This window comes from Bos indicus x Bos taurus, chromosome 5 (genome assembly GCF_003369695.1).
Source record: "Bos indicus x Bos taurus breed Angus x Brahman F1 hybrid chromosome 5, Bos_hybrid_MaternalHap_v2.0, whole genome shotgun sequence".
Taxonomy (NCBI): Eukaryota; Metazoa; Chordata; class Mammalia; order Artiodactyla; family Bovidae; genus Bos; species Bos indicus x Bos taurus.
In genome coordinates this window covers 53,553,967-53,573,631 of record NC_040080.1, presented here as the reverse complement: position 1 = coordinate 53,573,631, position 19,665 = coordinate 53,553,967, and the positions used below count along the sequence as shown (strand labels likewise).

General features: G+C 43.0%; 1 protein-coding gene across 1 annotated transcript in view; it reads right to left on the bottom strand.

The window, feature by feature from the left end:
• Positions 1 to 19,665, bottom strand: part of PAH (phenylalanine hydroxylase) — a 90,323-nt gene that overhangs the window by 57,562 nt on the left and 13,096 nt on the right. Inside the window, exon 3 of the mRNA XM_027541955.1 lies at positions 7,683 to 7,866. Coding sequence (XP_027397756.1) covers positions 7,683 to 7,866 — 184 coding nt within the window. The remainder of the gene's footprint in view (positions 1 to 7,682; positions 7,867 to 19,665) is intronic.

The following is a 19,665-nucleotide window of genomic DNA, read 5'->3' as shown; positions in this document are numbered from 1 at the left end:
AAATGCTGGGCTGGAAGAAGCACAAGCTGGAATCAAGATTGCCAGGAGAAATATCAATAACCTCAGATATGCAGATGACACCACCCTTATGGCAGAAAGTGAAGAGGAACTAAAAAGCCTCTTGATGAAGATGAAAGAGGAGAGTGAAAAAGTTGGCTTAAAGCTCAACATTCGGAAAACGAAGATCATGGCATCTGGTCTCATCACTTCATGGGAAATAGATGGGCAAACAGTGGAAACAGTGTCAGACTTTATTTTTCTGGGCTCCAAAATCACTGCAGATGGTGATTGCAGCCATGAAATTAAAAGACGCTTACTCCTTGGAAGGAAAGTTATGACCAACCTAGATAGCATATTCAAAAGCAGAGACATTACTTTGCCAACAAAGGTCTGTCTAGTCAAGGCTATGGTTTTTCCAGTGGTCACGTATGGATGTGAGAGTTGGACTGTGAAGAAGGCTGAGCGCTGAAGAATTGATGCTTTTGAACTGTGGTGTTGGAGAAGACTCTTGAGAGTCCCTTGGACTGCAAGGAGATCCAACCAGTCCATTCTGAAGGAGATCAGCCCTGGGATTTCTTTGGAAGGAATGATGCTAAAGCTGATACTCCAGTACTTTGGCTACCTCATGGGAAGAGTTGACTCATTGGAAAAGACTCTGATGCTGGGAGGGATTAGGGGCAGGAGGAGAAGGGGACGACAGAGGATGAGGTGGCTGGGTGGCATCACTGACTCGATGGACATGAGTCTGAGTGAACTCTGGGAGTTGGTGATGGACAGGGAGGCCTGGCGTGCTGCGATTCATGGGGTTGCAAAGAGTTGGACACGACTGAGCGACTGAACTGAACTGAACTGGCACACAGGTATCTTCATTTTACAGACAAGAAAAGCTAGGCCTACAGAGGGCGAGCAACTTGACCATAAAACTACAGCCCAGGAATTGAACTGGAAAAATGAAGACTCCAAAATCCACACTGCCATTCAAGTGTACCTCTGCCTCATTTCCTAATATGGAGAATAAAAATCACGTTATCTGCTTACTCTGGCCAGTTGAGTTGCAAAGCTTCAGTGAGACAACCTAAGGGGAAAATATTTTGGATTTGGCCCGCAAATAAGGAATTCCTGTTAGAATGAAAGCCTGCTTATAATCTTATAATATTCCTCAGCTTGAAGCCCTGGAACCTAGGAAGCAGACTGGCCTCAGAAACCGCATTTACTCAGGATCTTCCCTCACCATGAATAGACATGCTTCTGACAGCTTACAAGAGGGCAAACCCTAGGCCAGCCTCCAGCTTCAGGGTTGCTGCCACCTCTTCACAAACAGGTTTGTCCTCTTAGCTGTGGGCATGCTTGTCACGATGAGGCAGGCTACTGAAACAAAAGTCCCATCCCCAGCTGCCAGAGGACTTAGAGCGATGTTGCCACAGGTAGCAAGCATCTAGGTAGACTGGAAAAGGCTGTCAATCAATCCTGTATGTCTTTATGAACATGCAGATCCCAGGTCTCCAGCAGACCCAGGTCCATGGGCATCCCCGGCCCTGAGACACACGTGGGGCCAAGTGAAATGAAAGGGAGGAGGTTCCGAAGTGAGAGGGAGATAAAGGGAAGATGATGGAAATGGAAGAGTAGAGCAGAGGAAGAGCCAGAGGAAAGGCAGGTGCAGGTGGTAGAAATGGAGAAATATCCTGACCATCTGGAGCCCCCTCCTGCCCTAAGCAGCTTCTCTCTACAGGATCTCAACTCTTTGAGAACCATGACCCCTTTGAAAATCCTCTCTCCTAAAATATATGCAAGCAGGTACAATTCTGCCCACAATCCCAGGGGCTATTCAGACTCCTCTAAGGAACCCTACCCTTCTTCCTCCCATGATGGATCTGAAACTTCAGCCTTATCAGCCTTTCACAGCAGTGATGTTGAAGCAGAAAAGAGAAAAACTCAAGTGGGCTGGGAGGGGAGAGGGGCAAAGAAGAGTAAGGGAATAAATATAATGTATAAGAAGGAGGCAATAAATATAATGTTATTTTGTCTTCTGCAATAATTTTTCCATCATTGCTTCAGGAATTAATCCAAATAAAAAAGACAAAATCATAAGCACCTCCAGGCTAGATAGGTAGTAGATAGATGAATAAGTAAATAAATAGCCTTTCTACTCCACACAGAAAATATAGTTGTCCTGGCAATCTGGACGTGCTTTGTTTCCACACCAAGACTCCTATAGTGACCCCAGTTTGAACAAAATCTACCCAATTGCTCTTGGAAAATAACTCTCAAGTCCAATTGCTCTTGGAAAATAACTCCAAACAGATAAATTTCTCAAAAGGTGATGATCCTACACCTCTGTCTAGCCAAGACATTTTGTCCATCTGCTTCTCTTGGCTGCAATCTGGCTCCATGTAGGAATTTTACATCCCCCCCGCCCCACCAGCTAAATGTAATGTCATGCAAAAGATTCAAAGAGAAAGGTAAAAGGATTAGTAGACTAATCGATGGAAGATATTAACACTCTTTCATGTTGGGTTGAAGAAGGATTTGAGGTCATCAGGAGACAGGGGAACAGGAGAATAGACCTCAAGTATTCAAAAGACTCTATGGATTAAAATCCTATTAAATTCCTATCAGCCAAGAGCCATTTGAGAAGGTTGGGGTTTCTTTAACTTGTCACCATAATTAGCCTTCCCTTAAGCTGTTTTGGGTGGGGAACTTTAGCAATTAAGAAACTGAAAACTTTCATTTTCTAGCACCCATACGGCCTTTTGAATGGTTTAACAACTAGAATGGAAAGTGATTTAGCCCAATTGATTTGAGGGGTTCAGATCTCCCCCTCCTTCAGCCTGTTGTCAGACTCACCCCTGAGATCTGAGCCCCTCAGTAGAAAGGGCACTTTGTTGAATGAAAGAATCAAAGGTTCAGATCTATGAAGATGCTTTCTTCTCCTAATCATCCTCCCATGGAGTTTGACGGAAAGAACAATTCTGCAAAGGGATGGCTGTTTCCCCTAAAAAAAAAAAAAAATTTGTTTCTGGGCCCAGACTCCAGTTCACAAAAACTAACCCAGAAACCCAAAGGGCTATGTCTTTCAGCAGGTGCAAGGGTCAGGAAACCATGCCAGGGAAGGGCAACCAATATGGGCTGGGGTAAAGAACCATCCAAAGAAACAAGGGTCCTGAGACACATAGTGTTTTGGAGGGTTAGTCTGAGCAGTGTTTTCCTCACTAGGTAAAATATCAACCGAATGTTAAACATCAATACCCTGCCACTTTGGGCCCTACCAGGGAATCAGACCTATGTCACGTTCTACCTCTGATGAGCCCAACATTGATGATGCGGTGCCTCGATGTCAGAGTGTGGGCTTCCTCACTTTCACACTTGCTGGGTCCTCAGAGTTAAGGTGGAACTGAGGCCGAATTCTACCAGCCATGTCTCCATCACAGCACCCACCCCTCTTCTGCATTCACTCGGCTGCCCAGCTGCCCTTATCAGCCTGTGAGCTCCCTAAGGACAGGCCCTGCCAGCTCTCTCTCTCCCTCTGGCTCCAAACACAGTGCTCGGCATAGAGCGGTGCTCGACACCTGCTTGCCCACAACTGCACAGAATTCACTCTGTGCCTGAAGACAAATTGTGGCCTCTGATTTTAACAGATGAAAAATTAAGAAGGATGTTGGGCTGCATGACCTCTGAGGTCATTTTCCAGTTCCCAGAACCTCTGAAAATGTAGTTGTGTACCGGCTGGCTTTTCATGGCTCCTATGCTCAAGTCATTATTTATAATAATGATGATAACACAAGAATAGCAAACCTCTATTAAGCCCTTAAATGTACTCTGGGCTGTCCTCAATACACCACTGGTGTTATTTCATTAATCTTGCAAGACAGAGGCTTCTTACTTGAATTCTATACAGTGATAAACTATGATGATCAATAATCTGCCCCAAATCACACCAAGTGGATGTCCTGGTTCCGGAGCCTGGGCTCCTAACTGCTCTTCCACATCTGCTTTCTGAGCCTCCAGTTCAGGCTGCCAGCCCTTCAGCTGATCTATGTACATCTTCCCTGCCTCCCTGAGGGGCTGCCTGCTTGCCTGTCAATTGCTTTGAATTTCTACCCCAGGGCCCCAGCTGGCCCGGCCTCCACCTGCTCCCAGCAGAGGCAGAGCTCGCCCCAGGATCCGGCAGGCCCTTTGCCCTGAGGGCCTGAGGCTCCTGTTGGGAGCAGGTGGCCGGAAAAGCAAGAGAAGGAGGTCATCAGAGAAGCAGCTCACTCAGAAGGTAGAAGAAGAAGGGAAGCCGATAGGGTTAATTTGAGGAGGAATTCCAAGTGCCCCGCTCCCCACCAGTGATCAGAGCCTGCATGCATGGCTGCCACTCTCAGCAAGGGCAGACACCCAGGATAGGATGGACTTCCTGGTCTTGGTTACAGCCACAGAGAGCAAGGGCAGGAAGAGAAGAGATCCCCTGGGATAGCTTCAGAGGAGTCTTTTAGAAAATGTTTCGATTCGGAGCGGCTTCGGCGGCCAAAGCGGCGAGGGCCGGAGGCGGCGGGCGGGATGAGCGCGACGCCCGGCGGAGGGGTACGGACGCTTCGGATGCCTGGCCGCCACGGCTACGCCGCCGAGTTCTCCCCATACCTGCCGGGCCGACTGGCCTGCGCCGCCTCGCAGCACTACGGCATCGCGGGCAGTGGAACTCTGCTAATATTGGATCAAAATGAATCTGGGCTTAGGCTTTTTAGAAGCTTTAAAAAAAAAAAGAAAATGTTTCAATGGCCTATGTGGGGCAGGGCGGTGGGGGGAGGAGTGTGCAGTCTTATGTCTCATTTAAAATCCCATGGACGGAGGAGCCTGGTAGGCTGCAGTCCATGGGGTCGCGAAGAGTCGGACACGACTGAGCGACTTCACTTTCACTTTTCACTTTCATGTATTGGAGAAGGAAATGGCAACCCACTCCAGTGTTCTTGCCTGGAGAATCCCAGGGACGGGGGAGCCTGGTGGGCTGCCGTCTATGGGGTCGCAGAGTCGGACACGACTGAAGCGACTTAGCAGCAGCAGCAGCAGTAATTATTAACATGTTAACTTCAACTGCGAAGCCTGAAATCCTCTTGAGCTAGTCTTTAATGTTGTGGCCAAAAAAAAGCTTTTGATTTTAGATTTTACAATAGAAAAAATTTTTTGATTATATAGGAAAAAATAGTTCATCTCAGCAATCACTTCTAAGTAGTGACCCAAATGAGTTGAAAACTTTGAAAACAGAAAAACCTGCATATGAATATTTAACAGCCTCATCCATAATTGCCAAAATTTAGAAGCAACCAAAATATCCTTCAATAGACTGAGCAAAATGGATAAATGAGATGCGGTACATCTATACAATGGAACATTTTTCAGTGATTACCAAAAAATGAGCTATCAAGTCGCAAAAAGGCATGAAGGAAACCTGCTAAATGAAACAAACAAACAAAAAAAACCAGTCTAAAAGGATGTAGGGACATCCCTGGTGGTCCAGTGGTTAAGATTCTGCCTTGCAATGCACAGGACACAGGTTCAATTCCTGTTTGGGGAACTAAGATCCCACAAGTTTCAGAGCAACTAAGCCTCATGCCACAACTAGAGAGTCTGCAACCAAAGATCCCACATAACGTAACTAAGACCTAACACGGCCAAATAAATAAATATTTTAAAAAAGCATATATAGTCTGTGGTTCCATATTCATACAGCATAACATTCTGGAAAAGTCAAAATCACGGAGACAGTAAAAAGATGGGTGGTTGCCAGGGAGAAAGGGGAAGGAGAGAGGGATGAGCATGTGGAGCACAGTGCATTTTGAGAGCACTGAAACCATTTTGTATGACATGAAATAGCAAACACGTGACATTATGTATTTGTCAAAATCAACAGAACTATACAACGCAAAGCATTATCCCTAATGGAAACTCTGGTCTTTAGTTATTAGTCATCTATTAGCACAGCTCATCAGTTCAACAACCACCACATACTATCATTTACCCAGCTGGGCACTGTTTTAAGCACTGACTATGCAAGATCTCATTTAATCCTCACAGAAGTCCTATGAAAAATAGAGGTCAGGGCTGTTAAAGAGACTTGTCAAGGGTCTCAAAGCCAATAAGTGGAAAAAGCAGGGCTTGAACCGAAGCCTCTCCAAGGCCAAGCCCATGCAATTCCTACACTCTATTGCCCTAACTCCTCTCCAGGGCAATATTTTGTAATAGGGAAGAACAAATATGACTCCATATTAGATGTTTCTGTTATTTTAACCTTTGTGCTCTGCTGCCAGTGGTTAATCACACTGGCTCTCCACCTTTTGTAAAAGAATGTTGCCTAGAACTTAAAATATACAGAATAGCCCATTCTCAGGGCTCAGGCCTTTATACATATATGAGTAAAAAGTTGCAAAACAGAGAATAACATTTGTTTTGTTGGAGATTCACAGGAACATCATAACCTGACCTACAGGGACACCTATAAGAACAAAGGATTCCTGCACCAAGACGTTTACAATAGACAACTAACTTCTCTTTTTAACATAAAAATATAATTCGGGCTATTTTTAGTAAAATAGCCCAAGTTCTGACTGGAGTAAGATGGTTCTTTGAGACATCAGTCTGCCATCTTCTCAGTCTGCTGGCTTTCTGAATAAAGTCACTATCCCTTGTCCCCAAGAACTTGTCTCCTGATTTACTGGTCCATCGTGTGACAGAGCAGAACCAGTTTGGATTCGGTAGCAATTTCAGTAAGTAAACAAGTGGGCAGAGCAAGTCTTGACAATTACTCTATTTAGTCATTCATGCACAAATAATTGCTGAGAGCTATGTAACTCTAAGGATATTAATGTAGGTAAGAGACTCTCCCTGCCTACAAGGAGCTTGTAATCTAGTGGAAGAGACAATGGAAGTCCTAAGAACAAGGAATCAAAGAGCTCCAGCTCATGAGAAGCACATGGGGAGAGACCATGAGACGCAACAGAGATTACTAAAGAATTTGTCCTGACACCATATTTAAATAGAAAGCACCCTGGACACCCTAACCATCCTACCTCTAAGCCATGAGATGAGACTTCTGCCTTGTAACTGTCACCCTACATAAAGCTACACACAGGCTTTATAGAATTGACCTTTTAAATCTCAAAAATTTTCATTTTACAGAGGAAACTGAGGCAGAGAAATTTTGAGAGCATAAAAATCCACCAATGAAAAATGTATAAAAATTGCAGTAGAAGGCAACTAAAGACAACTAATATAAGAAACAGCTATTTTGAGGAAGGGGAAAAGGAACAGCTATTAAATGTCTAACTATGACAGGCACTATTCTGCATCCCTAAACTACATCCTCTCACTAAATCCTGGTCTTTCATGGTTGAGATTACCTTTGACATTATTCTTTTTTAAGTTTTTTTCATGTGATTGCACAGAGTCAGACACAACTTTGAAGCAACCTAGCACGAGCATGATTTTTAAAATCTTTATTGAATTTGTTTCAATATTGTTTCTGTTTTACGTTTGGTTTCTTGGCCTCAAGGCATATGAGATCGCCGCTTCCCAGCCAGGGATGGAACCGGCACCCCCTACATTGGAAGGCAATGTCCTACCACTGGGCTCCCAGGCAAGTCCTTCTTTGCCCTTATTTTATGGTGAGGATGTAGAGCTATTTACCTTGTGAAATTCCTGCCTCTCACCTGTGTCTTTCTTCTTATCCCGGGAAAGCTCGTGCACAGTGGCACCAATGTCATGTCTCAAGATCTTGATGATGTTTGCCAGGGCAGGCACGCTGCGTTGATCCAGATTGGTGAAAAATTCATACTCGTCTTTCCTTAAACGTGAAGGTCTTGATTCAATGTGGGTCAGGTTTATATCATTCTCCTAGAAAAGAGAAGTTAAGGGAGTATGAAGGGGACAGTAACTGGAATTGACACAGACCAAACGCAAAACCAGAGCAAACACAATGAAATGTGGAGAAGTGAGGAAGAAGAATTCTCTTTTTTTTTCTTTCTTCCTTTTTTTGTCCAATATAAGAGTAGAAGAAAGCCTTTAACACAGCAAAAATTGTTTACTTTTTCTTCTGCAAAACCAAATAACAAACCAAATGTTGGGGAAATAGTTCAAATGTCACAGAATTTAATCACATGGAAATCTGCTCAAGGCCTAGAATTGCAAACATAAGATTTCAGTTTGGTACACAGAAGCAACACTATTCTGCTTGGATAGAGTCCACAAGAGTCAGGCTTATTGGGTTTAAATCAAGGTTCTTAACTATGTCAGCTATGAGACCTTAGAAAATGTACTTTTATATTTCTAACCATCAGTTTCTCCATCTGTAATTTTGTGGGTAGTTGTGGTGCTTGGTCACTCAGTCGTGTCCGACTCTTTGCCACCCCATGGACTGCAGTCTGCCAGGCTTCTATGCCCAGGGGATTCTCCAGGCAAGAATAGTGGAGTGGGCTGCCATGCCCTTCTCCAGGTATTCATGGTACCTGGTTCATAAATTTGTAGGAAACACTGGATGAGACAATACATACAGACTGTCAGGTACCTAAAACATGCTCAGTTAAAATTTTATTTTATCCAGTACAAATACCACTCATATTTTTATATAATTACTTTTCATTCCAGTTATGCTACAAACGTATATGTAGCACCTTCCAGGTACTGGTCACTTTCTAAGTGGCTGCGATACAGTAGTGAACAAAACAAAGATATTTTCCTTTAATAGAGTTTACATTCAAGTTTTGAAGATACAAACAACAAACAAAAAAGATAACTGATTTATGTATTATAATGATAAAGCCTAGGGAAAAACACAATGCAGAGCAGGGTGAAGGGAACAGGCAGTCTTGGAGTGCAACGGGGCAGTTTGCAGTATTTAATAGAATGGACACATGAAGTCTCATTGAGAAGGGAAGACTCATGTGCATTTAATGCCACAAATAATAATCACTTAATACAGCTTCTCAACTACAATGTCTCTAGCTGGTGATACTTTAGCCCTTATTGAGTTCATCAGTAAAAAAAGAGTCACTTACTTAAACTGGCCCTCAAATTTTAATGTGTGGTTTTCATTATTACTTATTCAAAACTCTGATTTCATTGACAGTGTTGTTCTTTGTGAAGAAAATCAAGGACTATCCTCTTTATTAATTTTTCTTTAAAAGAGGATTTCTCCAAACATTAAAATGGACAAAATGTACCCAGAAAAAAATGCTTAACTTGAATAATTCTATAATTGCAAAGAAATGAAATTCATCAACCTTAGAGTTCAAGAAGTGCATCTTTTTCCTCGATGGTTAGTGGCATATGGTTGAAGAGCGCATGGATAATTACAGTAATGATACTTAAATACAGTAATGATATTCAAATAATACCACTTTACAGTTTCAAATTATCTTCTGTGACCTTCTCAAGAATCCTTTGTAGAGGTTAAGGAAGATGTGAAGAACGAAATTAGAGACAAAGATGCTTTGTTAAAAGGGGCCAGAGAGGAAGCTGCTGTGTAACAGAGGGAGCTCAGCTCGGTGCTCTGTGATGACCCAGATGGCTGGGATGGGGGATGCTGGGTAGCAGGGAGGTCCAAAAGGGAGGGGATATATGTATACATATAGCTGATTCACTGCATTGGACAGCAGAAACTAATACAACATTGTAAAGCAATTAGTGTTGTTTAGTCGCTAAGTAATGTCCAACTCTTTTGCAACCCCACGGACTATAGCCCGCCAGGCTCCTCTGTCCATGAGATTCTCCAGGTAAGAATATTCGATTGGGTTGCAATTTCCTTCTCCAGGGGGATCTTCCCAACCCAGGGACGGAACTCGGGTCTCTTGCATTGTAGGCAGATTCTTACCATCTGAGCCACCAGGGAAGCCACTTGGGAAGCCCAAAGCAATTACACACCTATTTAAAAAAAAAAAGTGGCTGGAGAGAGAAGCTCATTTTCTCTAATCTCAGACATTGGTCTTTTAACCACACACCCTGTCCTGCCAGGGATATGATGAGCATCCCACAAATACCAGGTCTCATCATTCTTATTACTATTATGCCACATCCCTCAAAGTGAAAACACTATGGGAGTAAACACAATAAGAAGCAATCCTACACAGGCCTGCTTCCTGCTCCTTCTTCCCCATAATTCTCAGGGGTACATGATGAAGCCATTATACATGGGCACCAGCTGCAGAAGAACATACCCTGACCAGGTAACCCAATGTGGGGACTCCTGACCAGAGACAGAGAAGATCACGTGGAGGAAGGAAGAGCAGATAGCAGTTGCTCTAAAGCTTTCTTTGCAAATAGAGGTGACTTTCTAATGAAAACAAAGAGCAATGTCATCCATCTTGGCTCTGGATGAAAGCAAATGGTTAAGCTCCGCCTATTGACCTAAGCTGAAACTTTAAAAGAAGTTTAAAGTAACTTTAAACTTTAACCAATTCCTGCTTTGTTAAGAGCAGAGAAAAAACAGCAAAGCCAAGAAATAGGAGTGGATGCACCTCGGCCATGTTCATTTGTGGAACAGCAAGGGAGGCCGGGTGGTATAGGAGGTGGGAAGGGGTGTAGAGTGAAAAAAAAATTTTAAAGGCTGGAAGGCAGAAACTACACTGATTGAGTTTCCCCACTTCTATCCCACCCCTCGTAACACAACACCCCTTCCCAGGGAGAAGCCTCTCACCTTGGAAACAGCCAGAAGACAGCGTATGCTGTATGTACACTACCATGAGTAAAACAGATAGCTGGTAGGAAGCTTCTGTACAGCACAGAGAGCTCAGCTCAGTGCTCTGTGATGACCGAGAGGGGTGGGATGGAAGGGAGGGAAGGAGGGGGAGCCTCAAGAGGAAGGGAATGTACGTATACTTCCAGCTGATTCACTTCATTGCGCAGCAGAAACAAAAACACTGCAAAGCAATTTTGCTCCAATTTAAAAAAATAAAAACAATGTATGCCCCATGACTCAGTTTTTATAATTCTAGAGACCTAACTTATGGGAGAACTTTTTACCAAAATTTGTACCCCGACTACATAATAGTGGGATATAAGATGGACCGTAGTCTATAATCATTCACTGGAGACCCTGAAACCATTAAAAACAAAGTGCCAGTAAGCACTCCCACAGTGATGGTCTCCAGTGATGAGTTTGAGCAAACTCCAGGAGACAGTGAAGAACAGGGAAGTCGCCCGTGAGGTCACAAAGAGTTGGACATGACTTAGCGACTGAACAACTCCACTGATGGGCCTCAGGGTGTTTTTGTCTCTATTTTCTTTTTGATCACAGTTCAACTTTTCGAAAGACAATATTTATTACTAAAATTTAACTTTCTCTTTTAAATGACAGACCCTTGGGAAAATACTTATGATGGATATAGGTATGTGATAGATAATTAAAATATGTTTTAAAACTTCTGTCCAACACAAGGAAAAAAGGCTAGAATGAAAGGCATCATGATGTTATGACAAGATTATGTGTAACTTCCATTTATTTGCCAACAGTTTCATACTATTACCCATGCAACGAAAATCAAAATATCTTTTTTTAATATAAATTTATTTTGATCGGAGGCTAATTACTTTACAATATTGTATTGGTTTTGCCATACATTGACATGAATCTGCCACAGGTGTACACATGTTCCCCATCCTGAAACCCCCTCCCACCTCCCTCCCTATACCATGCCTCTGGGTCATCCCAATGCACCAGCCCCAAGCGTCCTGCATCATGCATCGAACCTGGACTGGCGATTCGTTTCACATATGATAATACACATGTTTCAATACCATTCTCCCAAATCATCCCACCCTCACCCTCTCCCACAGAGTCCAAAAGACTGTTCTATACATCTGTGTCTCTTTTGCTGTCTCTTATACAGGGTTATCGTTACTATCTTTCTAAATTCCATATATATGCGTTAGATGCTAAAGCTGAAACTCCAGTACTTTGGCCACCTCATGCGAAGAGTTGACTCCTTGGAAAAGACTCTGATGCTGGGAGGGATTGGGGGCAAGAGGAGAAGGGGATGACAGAGGATGAGATGGCTGGATGGCATTACTGACTCGACGGATGTAAGTCCGAGTGAACTCCGGGAGTTGGTGATGGACAGGGAGGCCTGGTGTGCTGCAATTCGTGGGGTCGCAAAGAGTCAGACACGACTGAGTGAATGAACTGAACTGAACTGAACTGATACTGCATTGGTGTTTTTCTTTCTGGCTTACTTCACTCTGTATAATAGGCTCCAGTTTCATCCACGTATCTTTTTAATGTGAGTGAAATTTCTGGCTAAGATCACCCAGCTAAATTCTTCAGATGATTTCTTTCCCATTTGAATCAATTAGCTCTCTAGCTTAGCATGCAATTTCCTTAGTGGTGTTTCTCTGGTTTAATAGTGTGGATCCTTAGATACCAATAATTTTGGTTGCTAAGAAATGCTTTAGAAGTGAACCTCCAAATCTGAATATGATCATAGTTACCTTTTAAGAAGTGAATTTTTATTATCATTTATTTGGCCATGCCACATGGCATTTGGAATCATAGTTCCCCAACAGGGATTGAATCCATACCCCCTGCAGTGGAAGCACAGAGTCTTAACCACCGGACAGCCAGGCAAGTCCCTGAATTTGTATTTTCAAACGAGGGCTCTATTCAAGTTAAAAATTGACCCATGCACACTCATCACATCTTCGTGGACATTTTGGCAGAGGCAAGAAAAGTGAGAGTTCAACACTGCAAAGACAATTTCACAATTTGCCCAGTAGTTAATTTCTGCATACAAGAAGGCAGAGCAACAACCTGATGACTCAGGACTCTTGAACAGAGTGTGGGGTCCAGAAAAAAGCAAAGTGAAAAGAATGGTCTATTTTAACAAGGGTTGACCAGAAAGCCTTTTGTGCTCCCATCCATGAGGAAAATCTTCCTAAAGGGGGATTCATCACAAGTAGATGAAATACAGAATGAATATGATGAAATGTGAAAAGTGGATTCGTGCTTCTGGACCTTTTCTTGAACTCAAGTTCCTTCCTCTCCTCTTCCACTTCATTTCTCAAGGAAAGAAGAATGATAACGCAAAAGGTGCGGGCTTTGGGACTAATCTGAGTTCAAATTCTGTTCTGTATTCACTACCTTTGGATACATTAGTTAGACATTATGAACTTTTATTTTCCATGTTTAATATAAAAATCATATTATCTGGCAGCTTAATGAGCATTAGCAAGAGAGAAAGCACCTTGCACCATTGTGGCTTCAATCACAGTTACTCAGTAAGAAGTCAGTATGCCCTACCTTTCTCAACCTGGCACAGATATTATTCTCCTGGAAACTGAAACACATTAAGTTGATGAGTCACTTCCCCTTTAATATTTGCTGTACTTTAAGCTCTTCTCAGATTTTTCCCTGAAAGTATGTTTCCAAAAGGGGAATGAAATGCTGAGCATATTTTCAGATGAGATTAGACTGGAAAAGGGGAGCTTCTTGAGTTCTTGGACCTCCTACAGGCTGTTGCCTTGGCATAAGCTCAAATGAAGTTATGTCCTTGTCGGTTTCAGAGCTTTCTGGGGTGGGAGGCAATATCAAAGACAGTCACAGATGATGGTCCACATCACTGGTCTCAGGTAAACAGACAGGAGCCTTTCATAACTCATTCAATCCAACACCTCCCTGGTGCCAGGGCTTAAGCACTGGGCTATAAGAGCAGACAAAGCAGGAAAAATCCCTGCCCTCCTGGAGCTTACATTCTGGAAGGAAGACACAAATAATAACTATGATAAATAAATAAAATATACAGTCTTCAGATGGAACATACAAAAATAAGCAGGGAAGAGGGACAGACTATTCCAGAGGTTCAATCGAGGTGCCATTTTAAACAATGGGGTCGTGAAATCCCCCAAAAATAAACAAGTGACATGTAGGTCTAGACCTAAAATCAGTGAGGAAGCAAGTCATAAGGGAACAGCAAGTGGAAGGGTGCTGGGGTCAGCCATTTCACAGTATGACTGAAGACCATCAGTGAGGCCAGTGTGACAGGCGCAGATGAGCAGGGGGCAGGGGGCAGTAGGCCACGAGGCAGAGAAGCAGCCAAGAGTAACCTATCGGCCATCATCTTAACTTTGGTTTTCACTTGGAGTGACATTAAGAAGCTGTGTATAAAATAGATAAACAACAAGGACCTACTGTAAGCAAAGGGAACTCTACTCAATATTCTGTAATAACCTATAAAGGTAAAGTATCTGAAAAAGGCTTCCCTGATAGCTCAGTTGGTAAAGCATCTGCCTGCAATGCAGGACACTTGGTTCAATTCTTGGGTCAGGAAGATCCACTGGAGAAGGGATAGGCTACCCACTCCAACATTCTTGGGCTTCCCTTGTGGCTCAGCTGGTAAAGAATCTGCCTGCAATGGGGGAGACCTGGGTTTGATCCCTGGATTGAGAAGATCCCCTGGAGAAGGGAAAGGCTACCCACTCCAGTATTCTGGCCTGGAGAATTCCATGGACTGTATAGTCCATGCGGACACAAAGAGTCAGACACAACCGAGAGACTTTCACTTTCATCTGAAAAAAGAATGAATATATGTCTATGTATTGTATATGTAACTTAAACCCTTTGCTGTACACCTGAAACTAACACAACATTGTAAATCAACTATGATGCTGCTGCTGCTGCTGCGTTGCTTTAGTCGTGTCTGACTCTGTGTGACCCCATAGATGGCAGCCTACCAGGCTCATCCGTCCCTGGGATTCTCCAGGCAAGAACACTGGAGTGGGTTGCCATTTCCTTCTCCAATGCATGAAAGTGAAAAGTGAAAGTGAAGTCGCTCAGTCGTGCCCCACTCTTAGCGACCCCATGGACTGCAGTCTACCAGGCTTCTCCATCCATGGGATTTTCCAGGCAAGAGTACTGGAGTGGGTTGCCATTGTGCTATGAGAGGTAGTACGGCAGAGAGAGAGAGAGATTTGGACTCATGTTTTCAATGAAGCACTCTGGCAGGTATTTTAAGGATAGACTGGGGACTTCCTGGTGATCCAGTGGTTAGGACTCTGCACTTCCACTGCAGAGGGCATAGGTTCGATCCCTGGTTAGAGAACTGAGATCCCACAAACCGTGGGGCACAAAAAAAGAAGAAAGACTGCAATGGGACAAAAGCAGAAACAGTGTGGGGATGGCCACAACATCTGGGGTGAGAAATAACAGAAAAATAGAGAAGTCTCACAGAGGTACAGGCAGGGCTTCTTGTGTATTTTACTGATCTCTTCTTGTGAGAGGTCCAGTAACAGCCCCAGCTGACTAAGAGTCTAAAAATTAAACCTACTGGGCTAAATAGGAAACCAAAAACATTCAAGAAAACAGGAGCAGCACAATTATTAAAGTCTAGAGTGAGCTCAAGACCCTCCCCAACTCCATGCTAGAGGCGCGTTCTCAGGCAGGTTCAAGTTAACTTTCAGGATTCACCCCCTGAAAACCATCTTTTAGGATCCCACTCTCGCCTCCCCTGGGAGTATCTCTGTTGTCAGTTCCTGGTCTTCCCCTCCCTTGGTCTTGTCCCTCTTTGTTGGGTTATTTCTTCCCCATCTTCCCCTCCATGTGGTTGGAACTGTGTCCATTTCAGAGGTAACCCCTTTCCTGGGGAAGAAACGGGCTAGCAGCTTAATCCAGGCTCTTCTCAAGGCTTTACAGGAAAGAGCTGTCCTGTCCCAGGTTCCCCTTTCTACCCCCACTTTTTTTTTTTTTTGGCACCGAAGAGATAAAATCAAAATGGTCCAGTGGCCTGTTTCAGTCCAAGCTATCCATGAGCAATCACAACCCACGTACCATCAATGGACCACAGCACTCCGTCTACATTTTCACAACGTGGGACTGAACTTTATGATGAAAGTGTAGAAAGTCAGCTTCATGCTACTGTTTCTCAAATATGCCTGGTTTTGAACAGGTAAACAGCTGAAAACAGTGCCAGTTTTCCATCTGAGGTTCCTCTATTCAATAACTGGATCATCAAACCTATCAAAATGTTTGAGGCAGAACCATCTGCATGGACACACAAGAGAAGCAAGCTAAAGATCCATCAATAAGAAATAAAGTATAGTCATACAATGGAAAATAGAGAGGGAAAAAAATGAATGAGCAGAAATAGATGCACAAATCTAAAAAAACAATGTCCCCCTTCTTCTCCCCAAAAAGAAAACTGCAGACGGACTATTACAATATGACTCCAATCTTATGAAGATTAAAAGCTTACAGGATAAACAACAAGGTCCTGTATAGCACAAGGAATTATATATAATATCTTGTGATAAACCATTATGGAAAAGAATATGAAGTCTATATATGTAAAGTATATATGTTCATATACAAATGAATTGCTTTGCTGTATACCAGAAATTAATACAGCATTGTAAATCAACTTTACTTCAAAAAAGCAAAACTTGCAAGACTATGCCATATATCCTAATGGATATCTTTATATAACAAAGTCTTAAAAGATGCATGGGAATAATATGTATCAAATTCAGATTAATAGCTACTTCTGAGGAGGGAGGTACATGGGGAAGGGGTACCCAGGGATTTAAGTCATTCCTGTAATGATTTACTGCTTAAACAGGAAATGAGTTACATGGACATTCTTTATACTATTATCTATATTTGGGGGTTTAAATAAGATGAAAAAGTCATCTGGGTTGTAAGAACTTTTCCCCAGTGAAACGCAATGCTCTTCTTATTTTGATTAAAGATGGAGTGTTCCCTGTAAACATGTTACTGCCACAACTGCTCTGCACCAAGGTGAAAAGGATAAAAGGAACCCTCATGATTCAGTCTTGATGCTGTCCTGCTCACCAGACCCAGGAGTTACAGGCAGGACCTAAAGTCCAAACTTGAGAGTAGTAAACATCTTATTATCTGCCAAACCTCTCCTCTGCAACCCCGCTTCTGTTCCCAGGAACACTGAGGTTGGTGGATGGTAAAGGATTCAAGGATTCCATGACGTGGCCATGCGTTTATTCTCTCCCCTCAAGTCATTTGTCTCTTCATTCTGGAATTTACTCCCCCATTTACCCCACTAGTCAGTCCTTTAGGTTTCAGCTTAAACATTATGTCTGCAAGAAACTTCTTAACAAATTTTTCCCCCAGCCTAGATTAAGAATGCTCATGGAAGCCTGAGCTTTTCCACGTTCTGCAGATGCAGAGAATGACTGCTTCACTCATCCCAGTCTCCTCAACACCTATATACGGTCTGATAACAGCTGATACTCACAGAAGGTTAATGGAATGCATGAATGAGACAGTATGAGCTGATTGAGTATCTTATGAGGGTGGGATGTGGGTCATCTGGGCAGAGAGGGAACACAGAAAGTGACTGTGACAAATACAGACTGTACTTGTAAACATTTAGACTGTAAACACATATATAGATTTGTTTTCAAATCTACTGTGAAAATGGAGGGTGAACTTGGAAGGATTTTCTAGCTCTAAGAGTCTAGCCCTGGGCAGCTTGCTTAGTCTGAACCTGTGTGTCTCCATCAGTTAAATGATGACAACTGAGCACACTCATCATGCACTTCAGAGCTCTGTATATGTGCCTGATGGCTTATTCCCGTCCTTAGGGAATTCGAGGTAAAATGATTAGTGGGGTTCTGGCAGAGGAAGGGAGACCTCTTCTCTGCAACTTCCCCCAGGAGTTTGATTCTAATTTTATAGCCCATTACTAAGCCACTTGCAATAAAGGCTCTCAGGAGACTATTTTTCTAAGTAGGCTCAGGACATGAGAGAGTAGAAGCTAAAAATAAAGAGAACTTTGGAAAATGCAGAGAATTGAAAGATCAATGTACTGAGGACAGTGGGATTTTGGGGGGTTAGCAGACAGAGGTTTGAGTATGTTCCTAATTGTTTGGCCCCAATCCACGAAACCATCTGCCTCACTGCCTCCATCACCACACAACCAATGCGTGTAAACACCATACCTCTGTATCCCCAATGTAAATATCAAGCCTATTGCATTCTTTTTTTTTTGAGTTAATGAACCTCTATTTATTTTTGTATTATTATTTTTTTTAATTGGAGGATAATTGCTTTATAATGTTGTATTGGCTTTTGCTATAAAATACGAATCAGCTGTGAGTATATGGATCGAACCTAGGTCTCTCACATTGTAGACAGATGCTTTACTGTCTGAACCACCAGGGAAGTCCAATATATATCAGATCAGATCAGATCAGCCACTCAGTCGTGTCCAACTCTTTGCGACCCCGTGAATCGCAGCACGCCAGGCCTCCCTGTCCGTTACCAACTCCAAGAGTTCACTCAGACTCATGTCCATCGAGTCAGTGATGCCATCCAGCCATCTCATCCTCTGTCATCCCCCTCTCCTCTTGCCCCCAATCCCTCCCAGCATCAGAGTCTTTTCCAATGAGTCAACTCTTCGCATGAGGTGGCCAAAGTACTGAAGTTTCAGCTTTAGCATCATTCCTTCCAAAGAAATCCCAGGGCTGATCTCCTTCAGAATGGACTGGTTGGATCTCCTTGCAGTCCAAGGGACTCTCAAGAGTCTTCTCCAACACCACAGTTCAAAGCATCAATTCTTCGGCGCTCAGCCTTCTTCACAGTCCAACTCTCACATCCATACATGACCAATGGAAAAACCATAGCCTTGACTAGACGAACCTTTGTTGGCAAAGTAATGTCTCTGCTTTTGAATATGCTATCTAGGTTGGTCATAACCTTCCTTCCAAGGAGTAAGCGTCTTTTAATTTCATGGCTGCAGTCACCATCTGCAGTGATTTTGGAGCCCAGAAAAATAAAGTCTGACACTGTTTCCACTGTTTGCCCATCTATTTCCCATGAAGTGGTGGGACCGAATGCCATGATCTTCGTTTTCTGAATGTTGAGCTTTAAGCCAACTTTTTCACTCTCCACTTTCACTTTCATCAAGAGGCTTTTGAGTTCCTCTTCACTTTCTGCCATAAGGGTGGTGTCATCTGCATATCTGAGGTTATTGATATTTCTCCTGGCAATCTTGATTCCAGCTTGTGTTTCTTCCAGTCCAGCGTTTCTCATGATGTAGTCTGCATAGAAGTTAAATAAGCAGGGTGACAATATACAGCCTTGATGTACTCCTTTTCCTGTTTGGAACCAGTCTGTTGTTCCATGTTCAGTTCTAACTGTTGCTTCCTGACCTGCATACAAATTTCTCAAGAGGCAGATCAGGTGGTCTGGTATTCCCATCTCTTTTAGAATTTTCCACAGTTTATTGTGATCCACACAGTCAAAGGCTTTGGCATAGTCAGTAAAGCAGAAATAGATGTTTTTCTGGAACTCTCTTGCTTTTTCCATGATCCAGCGGATGTTGGCAATTTGATCTCTGGTTCCTCTGCCTTTTCTAAGACCAGCTTGAACATCAGGAAGTTCACGGTTCACATATTGTGAAGCCTGGCTTGGAGAATTTTGAGCATTACTTTACTAGCGTGTCAGATGAGTGCAATTGTACGGTAGTTTGAGCATTCTTTGGCATTGCCTTTCTTTGGGATTGGAATGAAAACTGACCTTTTCCAGTCCTGTGGCCACTGCTGAGTTTTCCAAATTTGCTGGCATATTGAGTACAGCACTTTCACAGCATCATCTTTCAGGATTTGGAATAGCTCAACTGGAATTCCATCACCTCCACTAGCTTTGTTCGTAGTGATGCTTTCTAAGGCCCGCTT